The sequence below is a fragment of the Pongo pygmaeus genome, chromosome 15 (assembly GCF_028885625.2).
Source record: "Pongo pygmaeus isolate AG05252 chromosome 15, NHGRI_mPonPyg2-v2.0_pri, whole genome shotgun sequence".
Taxonomy (NCBI): domain Eukaryota; kingdom Metazoa; phylum Chordata; class Mammalia; order Primates; family Hominidae; genus Pongo; species Pongo pygmaeus.
In genome coordinates, this window is record NC_072388.2 from 65,805,421 (window position 1) to 65,826,718 (window position 21,298).

A 21,298-nucleotide genomic window follows, 5' to 3' on the forward strand; every position below is an offset into this window, starting at 1 on the left:
TCTGTACTTTTCTGTAAAAACATAGGAAATAAAATCCTAAGGTTTTTGTTTGTTTGTTTGTTGTTTTTTTGTTTGTTTTGAGACGGAGTTTCACTCTTGTTGCCCAGGCTAGAGTGCAGTGGCACAGTCTTGGCTAACTGCAACCTCCCCTCTCAGGATCAAGCGAGTCTCGTGCCTCAGCCTACTGAGTAGCTGGCATTACGGGCACCTGCCACCACGCCTAGCTAATTTGTTGTATTTTTAGTAGAAACGGTATTTCATCATGTTGGTCAGGCTGGTCTCGAATTCCTGACCTCAGGTGATCCACCCACCTCGGCCTCCCAAAGTACAGTTTTTAAGTGGTGTATGTGTGTTTAATTAAGAAAGGGATAAAGGGCCAGGCACAGTGGCTCACACCTGTAAACCCAGCACTTTGGGGGCCGAGGCAGGCAGATCACAAGGTCAGGACATCAAGACCATCCTGGCCAACATGGTGAAACCCCGTCTCTACTAAAATACAAAAATTAGCTGGGCATGGTGGTGCATGCCTGTAGTCCCAGCTACTCAGGAGACTGAAGCAGGGGAATCGCTTGAACCTGGGAGGCGGAAGTTGCAGTAAGCCAAGATCGCGCCACTGCACTCCAGCCTGGCAACAGAACAAAACTCCATCTCAAAAAAAAAAAGGAAAGGATAAGAAACTTGCAAGCTGCTTCTAAAATTTATATAGATAGAATTGCAAAGGGCAAAAAAAACAACCAAAATAGTATTGAACAAGAAAAAGAGCAAAGTGGGAAGACCTGCTCTACCAAATATCAAGATTTAGTATAATGATATGATTAAAGTAACTTCTTAATGGTGCCAGAATTAATATTTAGACCAATGGAACAGAATTTAAAGCCCAAAACACACCAACACACACATGGTCACTTAGTGTATGATAATTTATAGTGCAGAATTATAGAGAAGTTATTTTTTCAATAAATGTTGCTGGGACAACAGGCTATTTATATGAAAATAAATGAAATTGGACCCCCTATCTCACAGTATACAAAAATCAACTCCAGGTGTATTAGAGATCCAAACAGGAAAGAGGAAACTATAAAGCTTTTATAGATTTTTACAGAACAATGTTTTTGTTATGCTGGATTAAGAAAGGATTTCTTTTTTAATTGAATTGAAGTAAAATTCACATAACATAAAATTCACCATTCTAATCATTTTAAAGTGTGTGATTCAGTGACTTTTACTACATTCACAGTGTTGTACAACTATTTTATCCAATTCCAGAAAATTTTATCACCACCACCCCCAAAAAAACACCTTACTCATTAAACAGTCTATTCTCCATTCCCTCTGCTCCCAACCCCTGACAACCATTAATTGGCTGTCTCTGTAGGTTTACTTATTTTGGACATAACGTATAAATGCAGTCATACAATATGTAACTCTTTATGTCTAGCTTCTATCACTAAATAAACAACGTTTTCAAGGTTATCCATGTTGTAGCATGTATCAGTACTCCTTTTTATGGCTACACAATATTCCATTGTAAGGTATACCGCATTTAGTTTATCCATTTATTAGCTGATGGTCATTTGGGTTGTGTGTACTTTTTGATTATTAAAATAATGGTGTTATGCACATTCATGTATGTTTTTATTTGAACACCTGTTTTCAGTTCTCTTGAATATATACCTTGGAGTGGGATTTGTTGTCATATGATAATTCTATGTTAACTTTTAAGGAAGTGCCAAACTATTATCCATAGAGCTGCATCATTTTACATACCCAACAGCAATGTATGAGGGTTCCAGTTTCTCTATATCCCTGCCAGCATTTGCTTTTTTTCTTCTTTTTTGCTTTTGAGACAGAGTCTCGCACTGTCGCCCGGGCTGGTGTGCAGTGGCCCAATCTCAGCTCACTGCAACCTCAGCCTCCCAGGTTCAAGTGATTCTCTTGCCTCAGCCTCTCAAGTAGCTAGGATTACAGGTGCCCAGCACCATGCCTGACTAATTTTTTGTATTTTTAGTAGAGAAGGGGTTTCACTGTTTGCCAGGCTGGTCTCAAACTCCTGACCTCATGATCTTCCAGCCTCAGCCCCCTAAAGTGCTGGGATTACAGGTGTGAGCCACTGCACTGGGCCTTCTTTTTTTCTTAATTCTTATCATCTGAATCGGTGTGAAATGGCATCTCATTGTGGTTTTGATTTGCATTTCCCTAATGACTAAGGATGCTGAACATCTTTTCATATACTTGTTGATGATTTGTGTAGCTTCTTTGGAAAAATGTTTATTCACACCTTTTGCCCATTTTCAAGTGGGTTGTTGATCTTTTTATTATTGAGTTGTAAGAGATTTTTACATATGTTCTGGATGCTGGACTCTATCAGAGAGATGATTTGCAAATATTTCCTCCCTTTCTGTATTTTGTCTTTTCACTGTCTTGATAATGTCCTTTGCACAAAAGTTCTTAAGTTTAATGAAGTCCAGTTAATCTAATTTTTCTGTTATTGCTTGTACTTTTGGTGTCATATCTAAAAATCCATCACCAAAGTCATGAAGATTTACCTTTATGTTTTCTTCTTAGAATTTTATAGTTGAGCTCTTATAATACAATTAGGTATTTGATCCATTTTGACTTAATTTTTGTGTATGGTGTAAGGCAAGGCTTCAACTTCATTCTTTTGCATATGGATATGCAGTTGTTCTAGCATAATTTATTGAAAGACTGTCCTTCCCAGTTAATTGCCTTGGCACTCTTGTCTCAAATCAATTAAGTATAAAGTTAAGAGTGCTTATTTCTGGAACCTCAATTCTATTCCATTAACCTACGTTTGCCTTATCCCAGTACCACACTGTTTTGATTACATAGCTTTGAAGTAAGTTTAGAAAGCAGGAATTAGCCTGGCACGGTGGCTCACACCTGTAATCCCAGTATTTTGGGAGGCCGAGGTGGGCAGATCACTTGAGGTCAGGCGTTTGAGACCATTCTGGCCAAAATGGTGAAACCCTGTCCCTACTAAAAACACAAAAAATTAGCTGGGCATAGTGGCGGGTGCCTGTAATCCCAGCTACTTGGGAGGCTGAGGCAGGAGAATCGCTTGAACCCAGGAGGCAGAGGTTGCAGTGAGCCAAGATGGTGTGATTGCACGTGAGCCTGGGCAACAAGAGCAAAACTCCGTCTCAAAAAAAAAAAAAAAAAGCAGGAATTATGAATCCTCTAACTTTCTTTGTCTTTTTCAAGATGTTTTAGTGATTAGGTTCCTTGAGATTCCATATGAATTTCAGGATAGGTTTTTCTATTTCTGCAAAACACACTAGTGGGATTTGACAGTGATTGCATTGAATCTGTAGATAGCTTTGGGCAGTATTACCATCTTAACAATATTAAGTATTGCATTCCATTAACACATATGTCTTTCTATTTATTTGCCTTTAATTTCTTTCAGCAATGTTTTGTAATTTTTGATATACAGGTTTTATAATTTCTTGGTTAAATTTACTCTGCATATTTTATTCTCTTTGATGCTATTGTAAATGGAATTGTTTTCTTAATTTTATTTTTGAATACTTCAGTATTGGTATACAACTGATTTTTGTGTGTTCTTCATGTATTCTACAACTTTGCTAAATTTGTTTATTAGCTCTACTTGTTCTTTTTGTGGATGTTTCAGGAATATGTATATATATAAAACCAGGTCATCTGTGAATATAGTTCTACTTCCTTTCCAATTTGAAGCCTTTTATTTCTATTTCTTGCCGAATTTCCCTGGCTAGAACTTTGAGTACAATGTTAAGTAGAATTGGCCTGATTAGACATCCTTTTTCCTGAATTTAGGGGAAGTTTTCAGTCTCATTATTAAGGAGGATGTTAGCTGTGGGTTTTGTATAGATGCCTCTATCAAATTCAGGAAGTTGCCTTATATTCCTAGTTTTCCGAGTGTTTTATCCTGAAAGGGTATTGCATCAAATGCTTGTTCTACATTAACGGAGATGATCATTTGTGAAGTTTTTTTCCCCTTCATTCTGTTAACATGGTGTATTTCATTGACTTATTATCTTATGGTGAGCCACTCTTACATTTTTGGAATAAATCTCATTTGGTCTTGATATATAATCATTTTAGTATACTATTTGTTGTTTCCTAGTATTTTGTTAAGGATACTTGCATCTATATTTATAAAGGATATTAGCCTGTAGTTTTTTTGTTCTTATGATGTCATTGTCTTTAGTGTCAGGGTAATACTGGCCACTTAAAATGAGCTGTGAAATGTTCCCTCCTCATATTTTGTAGAAGAGTTGGTAAATAATTTTTGTTAATTCTTCTTTAAACATTTAATAGAATTCCTTAATGAGGCCATCTGGTCCTGGGCTGTTCCTTGTTGAAAGTATTTTTATCTACTGATTCAACCTTTTTAGTGGTTCTATTCAGATTTTCTATTTCTTCTTGAGTTGGTTTTGGTAGTGTCTGTGTTTCTAAATATTTATCTGTTTTATCTAGGTCATGCAACTTTTTTGGCATACAGTTGTTCTTAGTATTTAATTATTATGAAATAATCATCTGGTAGTTATTTCATTTCGGTAAGCTCAACAGCAATGTTCATACTTTCATTCCTGATTTTAGTAATTTGAATCTTTTTCTCTTTCTGTCAGCCTACTTAAAGATTTGTTAATTTTGTTAATACTTTTTTTTTTTTATTATACTTTTAAGTTCTAGGGTACATGTGCACAACGTGCAGGTTTGTTACATATATATACATGTGCCATGTTGGTGTGCTACACCCATTAACTCGTCATTTAACATTAGGTATATCTCCTAATGCTATCCCTCCCCCCACCCCCACCCCACAACAGGCCCTGGTGTGTGATGTTCCCCTTCCTGTGTCCATGTGTTCTCATTGTTCAATTCCCACCTATGAGTGAGAACATGCGGTGTTTGGTTTTTTGTCCCTGCAATAGTTTGCTGAGAATGATGGTTCCCATCTTCATCCATGTCACAGAGGACATGAATTCATCCTTTTTTATGGCTGCATAGTATTCCATGGTGTATATGTGCCACATTTTCTTAATCCAGTCTATCATTGATGGACATTTGGGTTGGTTCCAAGTCTTTGCTATTGTGAATAGTGCCACAGTAATTTTGTTGATACTTTTAAAGGATCAACTTTGATTTTGTTGATTCTTTCAATGTTTTTGTGTTCTCTGTTTCATTTATCTCCACTATAATTCTTATTTTTTTATTATTATTATTATACTTTAAGTTTTAGGGTACATGTGCACAATGTGCAGGTTAGTTACATATGTATACATGTGCCATGCTGGTGTGCTGCACCCATTAACTCGTCATTTAGCATTAGGTATATCTCCTAATACTATCCCTCCCCACTCCCCCCACCCCACAACAGTCCCCAGAGTGTGATGTTCCCCTTCCTGTGTCCATGTGTTCTCATTGTTCAATTCCCATCTGTGAGTGAGAACATGCGGTGTTTGGTTTTTTGTCCTTGCGATAGTTTACTGAGAATGATGATTTCCAATTTCATCCATGTCCCTACAAAGGACATGAACTCATCATTTTTTATGACTGCATAGTATTCTATGGTGTATATGTGCCACATTTTCTTAATCCAGTCTGTCATTCTTGGACATTTGGGTTGGTTCCAAGTCTTTGCTGTTGTGAATAGTGCTGCAATAAACATACGTGTGCATGTGTCTTTATAGCAGCATGATTTATAATCCTTTGGGTATATACCCAGTAATGGGATGGCTGGGTCAAATGGTATTTCTAGTTCTAGATCCCTGACTGACTTCCACAAGGGTTGAACTAGTTTACAATCCCACCAACAGTGTAAAAGTGTTCCTATTTCTCCACATCCTCTCCAGCACCTGTTGTTTCCTGACTTTTTAATGATTGCCATTCTAACTGGTATGAGATGGTATCTCATTGTGGTTTTTATTTGCATTTCTCTAATGGCCAGTGATGATGAGCATTTTTTCATGTGTCTTTTGGCTGCATAAATGTCTTCTTTTGAGAAGTGTCTGTTCATATCCTTTGCCCACTTTTTGATGGGGTTGTTTTTTTCTTGTAAATTTGTTTGAGTTCATTGTAGATTCTGGATATTAGCCCTTTGTCAGATGAGTAGGTTGCGAAAATTTTTTCCCATTTTGTAGGTTGCCTATTCACTCTGATGGTAGTTTCTTTTGCTGTGCAGAAGCTCTTTAGTTTAATTAGATCCCATTTATCAATTTTGGCTTTTGTTGCCATTGCTTTTGGTGTTTTAGACATGAAGTCCTTGCCCATGCCTATGTCCTGAATGGTAATGCCTAGGTTTTCTTCTAGGGTTTTTATGGTTTTAGGTCTGACATGTAAGTCTTTAATCCATCTTGAATTAATTTTTGTATAAGGTGTAAGGAAGGGATCCAGTTTCAGCTTTCTCCATATGGCTAGCCAGTTTTCCCTGCACCATTTATTAAATAGGGAATCCTTTCCCCATTGCTTGTTTTTCTCAGGTTTGTCAAAGATCAGATAGTTGTAGATATGTGGCATTATTTCTGAGGGCTCTGTTCTGTTCCATTGATCTATATCTCTGTTTTGGTACCAGTACCTTTCTGTTTTGGTTACTGTAGCCTTATAGTATAGTTTGAAGTCAGGTAGCATGATGCCTCCAGCTTTGTTCTTTTGGCTTAGGATTGACTTGGCAATGTGGGCTCTTTTTTGGTTCCATATGAACTTTAAAGTGTTTTTTTCCAATTCTGTGAAGAAGGTCATTGGTAGCTTGATGGGGATGGCATTGAATCTATAAATTACCTTGGGCAGTATGGCCATTTTCATGATATTGATTCTTCCTACCCGTGAGCATGAAATGTTCTTCGATTTGTTTGTATCCTCTTTTATTTCATTGAGCAGTGGTTTGTAGTTCTCCTTGAAGAGATCCTTCACATCCCTTGTAAGTTGGATTCCTAAGTATTTTATTCTCTTTGAAGCAATTGTGAATGGGAGTTCACTCATGATTTGGCTCTCTGTTTGTCTGTTATTGGTGTAAAAGAATGCTTGTGATTTTTGTACATTGATTTTGTATCCTGAGACTTTGCTGAAGTTGCTTATCAGCTTAAGGAGATTTTGGGCTCAGATAATGGGGTTTTCTAGATATACAATCATGTCGTCTGCAAACAGGGACAATTTGACTTCCTCTTTTCCTAATTGAATACCCTTTATTTCCTTCTCCTGCCTAATTGCCCTGGCCAGAATTTCCAACACTATGTTGAATAGGAGTGGTGAGAGAGGGCATCCCTGTCTTGTGCCAGTTTTCAAAGGGAATGCTTCCAGTTTTTGCCCATTCAGTATGATATTGGCTGTGGGTTTGTCATAGATAGCTCTTATTATTTTGAGATACGTCCCATCAATACCTAATTTATTGAGAGTTTTTAGCATGAAGGGCTGTTGAATTTTGTCAAAGCCCTTTTCTGCATCTATTGAGATAATCATGTGGTTTTTCGCTTTGGTTCTGTTTATATGCAGGATTACATATATTGATTTGCATATATTGAACCAGCCTTGCATCCCAGGGATGAAGCCCACTTGATCATGGTGGATAAGCTTTTTGATGTGCTGCTGGATTTGGTTTGCCAGTATTTTATTGAGGATTTTTGCATCAATGTTCATCAAGGATATTGGTCTAAAATTCTCTTTTTTTGTTGTGTCTTTGCCCGGCTTTGGTATCAGGATGATGCTGCCCTCATAAAATGAGTTAAGGAGGATTCCCTCTGTTTCTATTGATTGGAATAGTTTCAGAAGGAATGGTACCAGTTCCTCCTTGTACCTCTGGTGGAATTTGGCTGTGAATCCATCTGGTCCTGGACTCTTTTTGGTTGGTAAGCTATTGATTATTGCCACAATTTCAGAGCCTGTTATTGGTCTATTCAGAGATTCAACTTATTCCTGGTTTAGTCTTGGGAGAGTGTATGTGTCGAGGAATTTATCCATTTCTTCTAGGTTTTCTAGTTTATTTGCGTAGAGCTGTTTGTAGTATTCTCTGATGGTAGTTTGTATTTCTGTGGGATCGGTGGTGATATCCCCTTTATCATTTTTTATTGCGTCTATTTGATTCTTCTCTCTTTTTTTCTTTATTAGTCTTGCTAGCGGTCTATCAATTTTGTTGATCCTTTCAAAAAACCAGCTCCTGGATTCATTAATTTTTTGAAGGGTTTTTGTGGTCTTTATTTCCTTCAGTTCTGCTCTGATTTTAGTTATTTCTTGCCTTCTGCTAGCTTTTGAATGTGTTTGCTCTTGCTCTTCTAGTTCTTTTAATTGTGATGTTAGGGTGTCAATTTTGGATCTTTCCTGCTTTCTCTTGTGGGCATTTAGTGCTATAAATTTCCCTCTACACACTGCTTTGAATGTGTCCCAGAGATTCTGGTATGTTGTGTCTTTGTTCTCGTCGGTTTCAAAGAACATCTTTATTTCTGCCTTCATTTTGTTATGTACCCAGTAGTCATTCAGGAGCAGGTTGTTCCCTTTCCATGTAGTTGAGAGGTTTTGAGTGAGTTTCTTAATCCTGAATTCTAGTTTGATTGCACTGTGGTCTGAGAGACTGTTATAATTTCTGTTCTTTTACATTTGCTGAGGAGAGCTTTACTTCCAACTATGTAGTCAATTTTGGAATAGGTGTGGTGTGGTGCTGAGAAGAATGTATATTCTGTTGATTTGGGGTGGAGAGTTCTGTAGATGTCTATTAGGTCTGCTTGGTGCAGAGCTGAGTTCAATTCCTGGGTATCCTTGTTAACTTTCTGTCTCGTTGATCTGGCTAATGTTGACAGTGGGGTGTTAAAGTGTCCCATTATTATTGTGTGGGAGCCTAAGTCTCTTTGTAGGTCACTCAGGACTTGCTTCATGAATCTGGATGCTCCTGTATTGGGTGCATATATATTTAGGATAGTTAGCTCTTCTTGTTGAATTGATCCCTTTACCATTATGTAATGGCCTTCTTTGTCTCTTTCGATCTTTGTTGGTTTAAAGTCTGTTTTATCAGAGACTAGGATTGCAACCCCTGCCTTTTTTTGTTTTCCATTTGCTTGGTAGATCTTCCTCCATCCTTTTATTTTGAGCCTATGTGTGTCTCTGCACATGAGATGGGTTTCCTGAATACAGCACACTGATAGGTCTTGACTCTTGATCCAATTTGCCAGTCTGTGTCTTTTAATTGGAGTATTTAGTCCATTTACATTTAAAGTTAATATTGTTATGTGTATATTTGGTCCTGTCATTATGATGTTAGCTGGTTATTTTGCTCGTTAGTTGATGCAGTGTCTTCCTAGTCTCGATGGTCTTTACATTTTGGCATGATTTTGCAGCGGCTGGTACCAGTTGTGCCTTTCCATGTTTAGTGCTTCCTTCAGGAGCTCTTTTAGGGCAGGCCTGGTGGTGACAAAATCTCTCAGCATTTGCTTGTCTGTAAAGTATTTTATTTCTCCTTCACTTATGAAGCTTAGTTTGGCTGGATATGAAATTCTGGGTTGAAAATTCTTTTCTTTAAGAATGTTGAATATTGGCCCCCACTCTCTTCTCGCTTGTGGAATTTCTGCCAAGAGATCCGCTGTTAGTCTGATGGGCTTCCCTTTGAGGGTAACCCGACCTTTGTCTCTGGCTGCCCTTAACATTTTTTCCTTCATTTCAACTTTAGTGAATGTGACAATTATGTGTCTTGGAGTTGCTCTTCCCGAGGAGTATCTTTGTGATGTTCTCTGTATTTCCTGAATCTGAATGTTGGCCTGCCTTGCTAGATTGGGGAAGTTCTCCTGGATAATATCCTGCAGAGTGTTTTCCAACTTGGTTCCATTCTCCCCTCACTTTCCGGTACACCAGTCAGACGCAGATTTGGTCTTTTCACATAGTCCCATATTTCTTGGAGGCTTTGTTTGTTTCTTTTTATTCTTTTTTCTCTAAACTTCCCTTCTTGCTTCATTTCATTCATTTCATCTTCCATCGCTGATACCCTTTCTTCCAGTTGGTCGCATCAGCTCCTGAGGCTTCTGCATTCTTCACGTAGTTCTTGAGCCTTCGCTTTCAGCTCCATCAGCTCCTTTAAGCACTTCTCTCTATTGGTTATTCTAGTTATACATTCTTCTAAATTTTTTTCAAAGTTTTCAACTTCTTTGCCTTTGGTTTGAATTTCCTCCTGTAGCTCAGAGTAGTTTGATCGTCTGAAGCCTTCTTCTCTCAACTCTTCAAAGTCATTCTCCATCCAGCTTTGTTCCATTGCTGGTGAGGAGCTGCGTTCCTTTGGAGGAGGAGAGGCGCTCTGCTTTTTAGAGTTTCCAGTTTTTCTGCTCTGTTTTTTCCCCGTCTTTGTGGTTTTATCTACTTTTGGTCTTTGATGATGATGATGTACAGATGGGTTTTTGGTGTGGATGTCCTTTCTGTTCGTTAGTTTTCCTTCTAACACACAGGTCCCTCAGCTGCAGGTCTGTTGGAGTTTGCTAGAGGTCCACCCCAGACCCTGTTTGCCTGGGTATCAGCAGCGGTGTCTGCAGAACTGCAGATTTTCGTGATCCGCGAATGCTGCTGTCTGATCGTTCCTCTGGAAGTTTTGTCTCAGAGGAGTACCTGGCCGTGCGAGGTGTCAGTCTGCCCCTACTGGGGGGTGCCTCCCAGTTAGGCTGCTCGGGGATCAGGGGTCAGGGACCCACTTGAGGAGGCAGTCTGCCCGTTCTCAGATCTCCAGCTGCGTGCTGGGAGAACCACTGCTCTCCTCAAAGCTGTCAGACAGGGACATTTAAGTCTGCAGAGGTTACTGCTGTCTTTTTGTTTGTCTGTGCCCTGCCCCTAGAGGTGGAGCCTACAGAGGCAGGCAGGCCTCCTTGAGCTGTGGTGGGCTCCACCCAGTTCGAGCTTCCTGGCTGCTTTGTTTACCTAAGCGAGCCTGGGCAATGGCGGGCGCCCCTCCCCCAGCCTCGCTGCTGCCTTGCAGTTTGATCTCAGACTGCTGTGCTAGCAATCAGTGAGACTCCGTGGGCGTAGGACCCTCCGAGCCAGGTGCAGGATATAATCTCCTGGTGTGCTGTTTCCTAAGCCTGTCAGAAAAGTGCAGTATTTGGGTGGGAGTGGCCCGATTTTCCAGGTGCCATCTGTCACCCCTTTCCTTGACCAGAAAAGGGAACTCCCTGACCCCTTGCGCTTCCTGAGTGAGGCAATGCCTCGCCCTGCTTCGGCTGGCACACGGTGCGCTGCACCCACTGTCCTGCGCCCACTGTCTGGCACTCCCTAATGAGATGAACCCGGTACCTCAGATGGAAATGCAGAAATCACCCATCTTCTGCGTCGCTCACGCTGGGAGCTGTAGACGGGAGTTTTTCCTATTCAGCCATCTTCTATAATTCTTATTGTTTTCTTTTGTTTGCTTTGGGTTTAGTTTATACTTTATTTTATAGTTTGTTAGGGTGGAAGATTAGTGTATTGATATGAAATCTTTCTTCTTTTTAGAAGTAGATGTTTACAGCTGTAAGTTTCCCTCTGAACACTGTTTCTCTGCATCACTTGAATTTTCATATGTTATGTTTTCATTTTTATTTGTCTCAAATTATTTTCTTATTTCCTTTGTGATTTCCTCTTTGACCCATTGGTTATTTAATAATGTGTTTAATTTCCACATACTTGTAAATTTCTCAAATTTCTTTCTTTCTTTTTTTTTTTTTTTTTTTTTTGAGATGGAGTCTCTCTCTGTCTCCTAGGCTGGAGTGCAGTGCCACAATCTCGGCTCACTGAAACCTCCACCTCCTGGGTTCAAGCGATTCTCCTATCTCAGCCTCCCAGGTAGCTGGGATTACAGGCATGTGTCACCACACCCAGTTAATTTTTGTATTTTTAGTAGAGATGGGGTTTTGCCATGTTGACCAGTCTGGTCTTGAGCTGCTGACCTCAGGTGATCCACCCACCTCGGCCTCCCAAATTGTTGGGATTACAGGCATGAGCCACCACACCCGGCCCCAAATTTCTTTCTATTACTGATTTTTAATTTCCTTCCATTATGGTCAGAAAAAATACACTGTAAGGTTTCAACCTTTTTAAATTTTGTGAGACCTATTTTGTGGCCTAATATATATGGTATATCCTCATGTTCACCTGAGAAAAATGTGTATTCTGCTGGTATCAGATACAGTGTTCCTATATGGCTGTTAGGTCTAGTTGGTTTATAGTGTTGTTCAGGTCTTCTAGTGAAGGGGTCCCCAAGCCCCAGGCCAAGGACTGATACCAGTCCATGACCTGTTAGGAACCGGTCCGCACAGTGGGAGGTTAGCAGCAGCGGGCAAGCAAGCATTACTGCTGAGCTCTACCTCCTCTCAGATCAGCGGCAACATTAGATTCTCATAGGAGCGTGAATGCAAGGGATCTAGGTTGTGTGCTGCTTATGAGAATTTAACTAGTCCTTGATGATCTGAGGTGGAACAGTTTTATCCAAACCAAACCATCCCCACCAACCCCCAGTCCGTAGAAATATTGTCTTCCATAAAAACACTCCTTGGTGCCCAAAACATTGAGGACCACTGTTCTATTGTACTTGTTGATCTAACTAGTTATTCTAACTATTATTAAAAGTGGAATATTGCAGTCTCCAACTCTTGTTTTTGAACTTTTTCTCTCTTCATTATTATCAGTTTTTGCTTTATGTATTTTTTTAATAATTGGTATGTGTTCTTGATTAACTGACCTTTTTATCATTATGTAACGTCTTTTTTGTCTCATAACAGTTTTGGTTTTGAAGTTGATTTTGTCTGATATTATTGTAGCTTCTCTAGCTGTCTTTTGGCTACAGCTCCCATAGAATATCTTTTTCCATTCCTTCACTTTCAATTTATCTGCATCTGTGGATCTAATTTGAATCTCTTGTAGATAGCATAGACAATCATACTCCACTTAACAACAGAGATATGTTCTGAGAAATGCATTGTTCAGTGATTTTGTTTTTATGCGAATGTCGTAGAGTGAGTATAATTACACAAACCTAGATGGTATAACCAACTACACACCTAGGCCAAATGGTATAGCCTGTTGTTCCTAGTCCTAGGCTGCAAACCTGTACAAAATGTTACTGTAATGAATACCATAAGTGTAACATAATGAATACCATAACTGTAACATAATGGTAAGTATTTGTGTTTCGAAACATATCTAAACATAGAAAAGGTACCGGAAAAATATAGTATAATATTATGGGACCACTGTTGTATGTGTCATCTGTTGTCTATCAATATGTCATTATGCAATGCATGATTCTAGTTGGATTATAGTATTTTTAATTCATTCTGCCAGTTTCCATCTTTGAATTGGATAGTTTATGTACATTTAATGCAATTACTATAAAGAAGGGTTTCTTCCATTTTGCTATTTTTATATATATTATATCATTTTTGGTTTTTATCTCCTCTATTACTTCATTTTTTCTGTATAGATATTTTCTGGGGTACCATTTTGATTCTCCTTGCTACTTTTACTAACTATTATTTAGTTATTGTGTTAGTGGTTTCCCTGGGAATTACAATTAACATCTTAGCTCATAACAATCTAGTTTGAATTAATACCAACTTAGTTTCAATATTATACAACAACTTCATACCTTGTCCCCTACTTATGTTATTATTTTCATAAATTACCTATCAATATATTGTATGCCCATCAACATAGATCTATAATTATTGCACTATGTAGTTTTTTTTAATTATATGGGGCAGAAAAGAGGATTCACAAACAAAAATATACGTTAGATACTGACCTTTGTGTTTACCTATGTAGAGTTCTGTATTTCTTCATGTCAGAGGATTCACAAACAAAAATATACGTGAGATACTGACCTTTGTGTTTACCTATGTAGAGTTCTGTATTTCTTCATGTCAGTCACAATTACTCTCTGGTTTCTTTTTATTGCAGCTTTATCATGCCTACTCAATTCCTCAATTTGTATCTATTCTTTTTACTTAACTGGTAATTTCTTTAATAACTGGATGTAATGGCTTCTTTTCAGCTCTCTCTCTATTCCTATTCTCTCTCATATTTGTTTTTTTTTTAATCTTGCAACTTTCTTCTTTTTTCCATTGCCTTGATACTCACCCATCTCGATTTACCTCTTTTTTCTCTAAAAGTTTCTTATTATAGGAACACCAAATAATTTATCTTCCAAACCAGAATGCTTTTGAAAATGAAAAGAGGTGCTGTTTAATAATTAAGCCAGCATAATAGGTATAAAACCAGATTGTTCAAGGAAAAATCAGATGTATGGTTACCCCATACATCCTTATCTTAGAGTCCTTATCTTCCTTCAGTTTGTTTTCTTTTGTTAACTTTTAATATGAATGTTACCTCAAATTGTCAGCCGTCGTGTTTTGTTCTTTCACATATTCTCTGCAGGTGATCTGACACATTTGAATGACTCAAATTACTACCTCCATTGATAATTCCCAAATGATATGTCCTAACTTTTTCCTGAGTTCCAGACTCATATACCTCATCAAATAGCTCCAGACTAGTAGCCCAAAAGTACCTAGCCACAAAATTTAAACTTATCTTCTCCCTCAAATATCCCGATTTTTAATTTACATTGAGGCATGTATGCACACAGAGATATGTAATGTATATATGCAGTTATGTGTATAAGTCTGGAGATATATATCACACACAGACATTATTCGTGCAGTTGCTTCATTAGATACTGGACATACAATAGTAGCAAAACACAGTTCCATCATGACATTGCATTCTAATATGGGAGACAGACATTGATCAAAGTATCACACATATTAATGTTGTGATACTTTCTGTAAGTATGGTCATTGCTATGAAGGAGAGGGATGTGATGTCATGTGAGGTATAAAATGGGTATTTGACCTTCTTTTAAATACATGGCCTTTTTAATTAGATAAGTGGCAACAAATAGCTCTTCAAAATTAGACTATCTTTCTTTATTTCTTGGAAATATTTATCACAATTCAGTACTCAAATATGTTAGCAAATGGAGTCATCTTGCTTCTCAAAATTCCTACTGCTTTTCATACTACTTCTGACTATATTGTTTATAAACCACATAAAATTTCAAACACTGAAATGGTAGCAATATCTTTGGAATTAAGGATGTTGGTATAGAAACTAAATAAAGGAGCTTCTATAGAAATAGCATCAGTTTTGTGAGGCAGAAATTATGCACAATATTAGGAATACCTTGTAGTCACGAAGTCTGGCTGTTTCTCTCTTCTTTTCACGTAGTAAGTGATATTTGTTGATTAAATGTTAATTGCTTGTCTTTTTATCATATGTTTCAAGTCTTGTGCACAAAATTTGAAAGTCCTCATGTTCCCATTCTTAGAAGACATATGCCCGTTACTGGTAGCCCAGAACATGAACTAAATTATGCAAGGCCTAAAGTAATAAATTTATAATCAACATATATTAATAATGTTAAAAATAATCTACAGTATTAGTCTTTATGTTTGTGTATTTTTAGAATAATGTTAATTACATCAGTGTTTACTATGTTGATAGGTATAATAACAGTAATAATAACCAACACTTATTAAATATTTACCACTTGAAAGTGCTAAATAATCTACACACATTATTTTACTTAACCCTTGCAGTATTCCAGTGAAGCAGATTCTATTGTTATCCTCAATTTTCAGATAAAGGAAGTAGCAATTCAAAAGGTATATCCATCAGGATCCTAGCAGAAGTCAGATAGCATGCTTAAATAGGTAATTGAGGAGAGTTCAATAAGAACCTATAGGATGTACAACGGTTTGGACAGAATTTAGGGAAAACCACAAGACATCATGGAATGCCTGGGACTAGTAACAGTGGGAACCATTAATGCTTCTACCTAATGGGGCAAAGGGAAGGAGTGCTATTAGAATCTAGAGAAGGAGCTGTAAGCCAGAAGGGCAGTCTGACACGAGCTATGATCTTGAGTTGAGTGACACAGCCAACCTTTGTTGATGACCTGGTAGAGAGGGAGCTGGGAGAATAAATGCCAGACTTTACCCTATCCCAACTCAGTCTTCTGCCAGTGCCTTCCACTGGCTAAACCCAACTGGAAGCCAGGACAGAAAATAATTTGTTGATGGTGTCCATACAGGTCAGCTTAGAGAAGAGAGGGTGAAAATGGTTGGAGACTGATCTGAAAATGAAATGTAAAATATCTAGGAATTAAATAGCTTGCTCAAGATTTCAAACTATTAAATGGCATAGCAAGTATATGAATGACCAATCCTTTATTCCTAACCACAATACTATACTGCCTCTCATATTAAAAAGTTTTATGAAATGGTACTTGCCAGGGAAAATACTTTAAATCCGAAAGTTTCTATTCTATCTCAAGTTGTTGGATGCATTTATACCTAACAGTAAGTGACACCAAATATGTCAGAGCTGAGCAGCAAAGAATGCTAAAACAAAGGGGGTCTTGATTCTACATGTTACTGACATTTTCAGAATATTAAACCATAGTTGTTCCCCTTGTTCAGATTCCAGACTCCATCATTTCTCGTGGTGTTCAGGTGCTCCCACGAGACACAGCCTCCCTCAGCACTACTCCTTCAGAATCGCCTCGTGCTCAGGCTACATCTCGCCTCTCTACGGCTTCCTGCCCAACACCAAAAGTAAGTACAGTTCCTTCGCATCTTACACCTGCTCTTCTATAGTAATCTGGGAAAACTAACCAATATTTCCTTCTGCTTGTCAAGGTTGGATTGCATGCAAGATTACACTATGAAAAATTAATAAAGTGTAAGATAGTTCCCACCCATTGTGTCACAAATTGTCATATTAGGCCAATAGTAGGACAATACAGATTTCATTCAAGATGTCTTACTCCTACATCATAGCTAAGGGTATTACTTTCTGTAGCTCCTGTTTCTTTGTTGTAGATTTGTTATTTTTTAGTATATTTAACATTATAGATGTAAAGTTATTTGTTTATGCTGAGGATGCAATGTACTTTTGGCCAGTAAACAGCAAGATTAACAAAATTATGTCACCAAAGGGATTTCTTTAAACTTGTCCAGGCTGGGGTAGCTCCCTGCTCTAGTATCATTCCAAATTTTTTCAAACATTCATCTTGGAATGTTGCTGCCTAACATTTGCAAACAAATCTAAATTTATTAGAAAGAAAGTTTTAATGCCAACCTTTGGGAGAGGGAAGAAGTTTCTTAGTCTTTTTTTTTTATAATCTGTCACTGAATTGTATAGGGTGAGGAAAGGATGAGACACTTACATGCTGCTCACATCTTTGTATACATGATAAATTAACTAGCAGACATTATTACTGCTGTGACTACTTTCTCCTGGAATGCTCCTTTCCCGATTAAGTTAGTCATTTGTGCTTTCAAGTTATCTATGTCATGGATGCAATATTGGTATCAAAAGATTAACAGTAACATTCCTTATTATTTAATAAGACATGATGTTAGACACTAAATTTGTTTTAGGATTCTGACAGTTAATTTTTCAAATTATAGTTTTTTCTCTGTCATCAAATTTAAGGACCTGTATAGCTGTCTTCCTCAATTCCATCTTTTCTATCAGTTTTGTGAATGTTATAATTTAATTTGACTAGAAGGGATCTCAGTTTCTGATGTGAATAGTGCAGTTTGTTTTACATTACATGTTACAATCTTCTCAGCAATGTTTCCAGTGTTACCGTTGTATATCATTATTTTTAGATATGTGTCAAAAAACTGATATTAATTTTATCATTTAAAAAACTGAGGTCCTAAATCTTCAATAAAGATAAACTATAAGAACATTGTAGACATTAAATATATGCCAATGCCATTTGGGTGCCAGTAAGCTACATTTTCAAATGAATAAAAGCAAGGAATTCTTAAAACCTGAATTAGATGGAAGAATCTCATCTATGTCTTTTATATTATAAAAACAAAGTAACTTACAGTTTGACTGCATTAAAATCCAGTTGTACCAGCTAAACTCACTTGTAAAGTCTGGAAAATATTTAAAACTAAAAGTTAAGTTCACTATAAGATGTTTTGTTCACTGAATATTAAGACCTAAAAGTTGGGAATTCAGAACTATTCAAGGCATAGTCTCTTTTCCTTAATAATATGCTGAAATCATAAATATTTTTTGAAAATATTTTATGCTAAATTTAATTATACATAGTAGTTCTTGAGTATTTTTATAACTTTGTAATTATATTTTAGTTACAAAGAGATATTAAATAAAATTTGAAAAATCACTTGTTACTTCCAAATTCACCAAAGTAAAATTCTGAAAAATAATAATGTTAATATTCGTTAAATTAATTTGCTTATTGCAGAACTTTAGGATAGCAAGTGGCTTGTCTTGATATTTTTTCCTTAGTTAACACTTAGATGTTCAAATTGACAGTGAATTCATAAAAGCATTATATCTTTGTCTAGGAATAAGATTATATTTCTTTTGAATAATTTTGATCAGCACTAGAATGTATACCTCAAAGATAAAATTATCACTCTGGTGTAATTTTTAATATACACTTTAAATGCTGAATTAGAATATTAATATAATAAAAGAAACTAGTTTGAATATTGATATTTTAAAAGGAGTTAATCTATTCCAATTAGGCATCTGGAAATAATGTTTACAAAATAAATTAAAGAACAGAAGGAAGTGAAATTTATCTTTCTAGTAAGAAAGGTCTCATAAATCATAAGACTGCTTAAGAGAATCTAAACTAGGTGCTCTTATAAGTGCTTTAATATCAGTGACAAATACACTCCTTGTCTTCATGGAGTTTACAATTTAGTCATATATTACAGGTTGAGTATCCCTAATCCAAATGCTTGGGACCAGAAGTGTTTCAGATTTCAGATTTTTTCAGATTTTGGAATATTTGCAGATACTTAAACCAGTTGAACATCCCTAATCAGAAATCCAAAATAATCCAGTGAGCATTTCCTTTGTGCTCAAAAAGTCTCAGATTTCAGATTTTCAGATAGGGATGCTCAACATGTAAAATAAACAGGTAGGTAATAACTTTAATAATTATAATTTCATATTAATTTAATAATTATCATTGAAATACAATACATGCTAAGAAGAAATGAAAATGTTATGATGGTAGAAAATAATATCAGGGGAACTTCATTTAGATAGGGTGAGTAGAGAAGACCTAACATTTCACCAGGGGCATGAAGAATAAATGAAAGCCAAATGTGAGCTTTTGTGCTGTGTGGAGGTTTTAGGAATTATATTGATCAATAATGACCACTTTAAAGGCAGGTGTCACCAATCAAGAACTCTTACACTAAAACTTCATTAGTATGTGAATAGTCTAATTCACTGATGTCAACAGCCAATTTCAAATATCTGTTCTTTTTTATTTAAAATAATGAATCTTTTTGCCTTTCCCCACTGAGTCAAATATCAAGACCATAGATTTTAGCACTGAGCTCTGTTTTAGGTGAATTCTTTATTTTAATTTTTTAGCATAAAAATTTGGGGCCGAGAAGTCCAAAAGCAATTTCGGGGTTTTAAATTTGAGATACTGGCTAGACGATAATGTTATTAACTATACTAAGGAATAAAAGAGAAGTACCAAGTCTTGAGGGTAAAAGAAAAGAGTGTGATGCATCTTGATTGGGAATGTGTTTAACCTGAGGCATATGTGAGACAACCAAGGAGTGATATCCAGCACAAAATTGGAAATACAATTTGAGCTTGAAATTCTTATTTTTACTGCATCTTGGTTATGATATTTATAACTTAGTACATATTAGTGTTAGCCAAATCCCATAGAAATCCTTTCTACATTTCAAATTCGGCATGCACAGATTTTCATGCACAGAAATGTATGTGCAAACGTATTTTGTCTACATCGGAAATACAATATAGTTTTGAATGATCGGTACTAGAAAGAGCACTTGACTTGATAATAGAAGATCTGGATGGAAGTGCTTTTTTCTCTACCTCATAACCACAGTAAATTAAGCAAGTTACTTAACTTTACTGAGTTTTGTGTCTATTATTTGACTGACCATCCTTATCTCTACAACAGTGTTTATTAACTCATTAAATAAGTCTTTGCCTGGTAGTAGAATAGCAACAGTGAACAAGGAGACAATGTTCGAACTTCTACAAATAGATCAGACAACTAAAAATTAAAATAAAGTATAATAAATGTTAGAATTGATTATCAAGAATACATAATATTATGGAAATAGCTATCAGAAGCACTTAACCAAGTCTTTATGAAAACACAAAGGGTTGAATAACCAAGTTATGATTCAAAACTAACAGTTCCAACCTTTCCCTCTGTAGCTTTTTATCATTGGGCCATATGTAAGCTGAAATACTTCCTGTCCATCTGCATGTGTTAATCCATTTATTTAGGTCAACAACTATAATAGTATAATATTATAATAAATATTGCAATATATCTATATTGCAATATAACATCCTAAATTATGCATTGATCATTTAAGATTCTCCAGCTATAGTGAGAACAAAATCTATAAAAATATACCAGGTCTTGATTTCTTTTTCTTTTTTTGGTACCCTCATTACAACCTAATGAAGATAACCGTGTATTATCTTTTCTAAACAATTCTTCGTAGATTACATTTTCTCCAGCAAATTTGTTTGCTGAAATGATATTGTATATAGGGAAAAGTCATTTCTCTTTTATATCATATATTTTCTTTTAATGAAATCTGACTGAAATGAGGAATGATTTTCACTCCTCTTGCTTTATGACAGTGAAGTGTCTTTCAAGAACAAAGTTAGGATATTTGACTTTCATTGTCCTGAGTAAAATAGTGCCTAAGTCAAATAGTACATAAATTCTATTTAAAGAAGTATAGACAATATCTAGACTCAAGTTCTAAAATAATGATAGTCTTCTAAAAACGATTTGCTGGAAGAATAATTCTGTAATTGATAAATTCACTTTTAAAGTGAGCATGATTCATAGCTTAGATGAGTACTGATTTTCAATTATGAAGGACAGCAGCATCTCTATTTAGAAATAAAATCAAGGCCAGGCACAGTGGCTCACGCCTGTAATCCCAGCACTTTGGGAGGCTAAGGCCAGTGGATTGCTTGAGGACAGGAGTTCGAGACCTGCCTGGCCATCATGGCAAAACCCCATCTCTACTAAAAATACAAAAAATTAGCCAGGTGTGGTGGCGCATGCCTGTAATCCCAGCTTCTTGGGAGGCTGAGGTGCGAGAATTGCTTGAACCTGGGAGGTGGAGGTTGCAGTGAAATGAGATCAAGCCACTGCAGTCCTGCCTGGGCAACAGAACAAAACTCTGTCTCCAGAGGAAAAAAAAAAAAGAAAGAAAGA

The 21,298-nt window shown here is 36.7% G+C and overlaps 1 protein-coding gene across 13 annotated transcripts in view; it reads left to right on the forward strand.

Annotated features, from left to right (window-relative positions):
• GPHN (gephyrin) overlaps positions 1 to 21,298 on the forward strand; it is a 682,735-nt gene that overhangs the window by 448,350 nt on the left and 213,087 nt on the right. For all 13 annotated transcript variants that reach the window (XM_054448596.2, XM_063651689.1, XM_063651690.1 and 10 more), the window contains one exon: positions 16,479 to 16,613. In XM_054448596.2, coding sequence (XP_054304571.1) covers positions 16,479 to 16,613 — 135 coding nt within the window. The remainder of the gene's footprint in view (positions 1 to 16,478; positions 16,614 to 21,298) is intronic.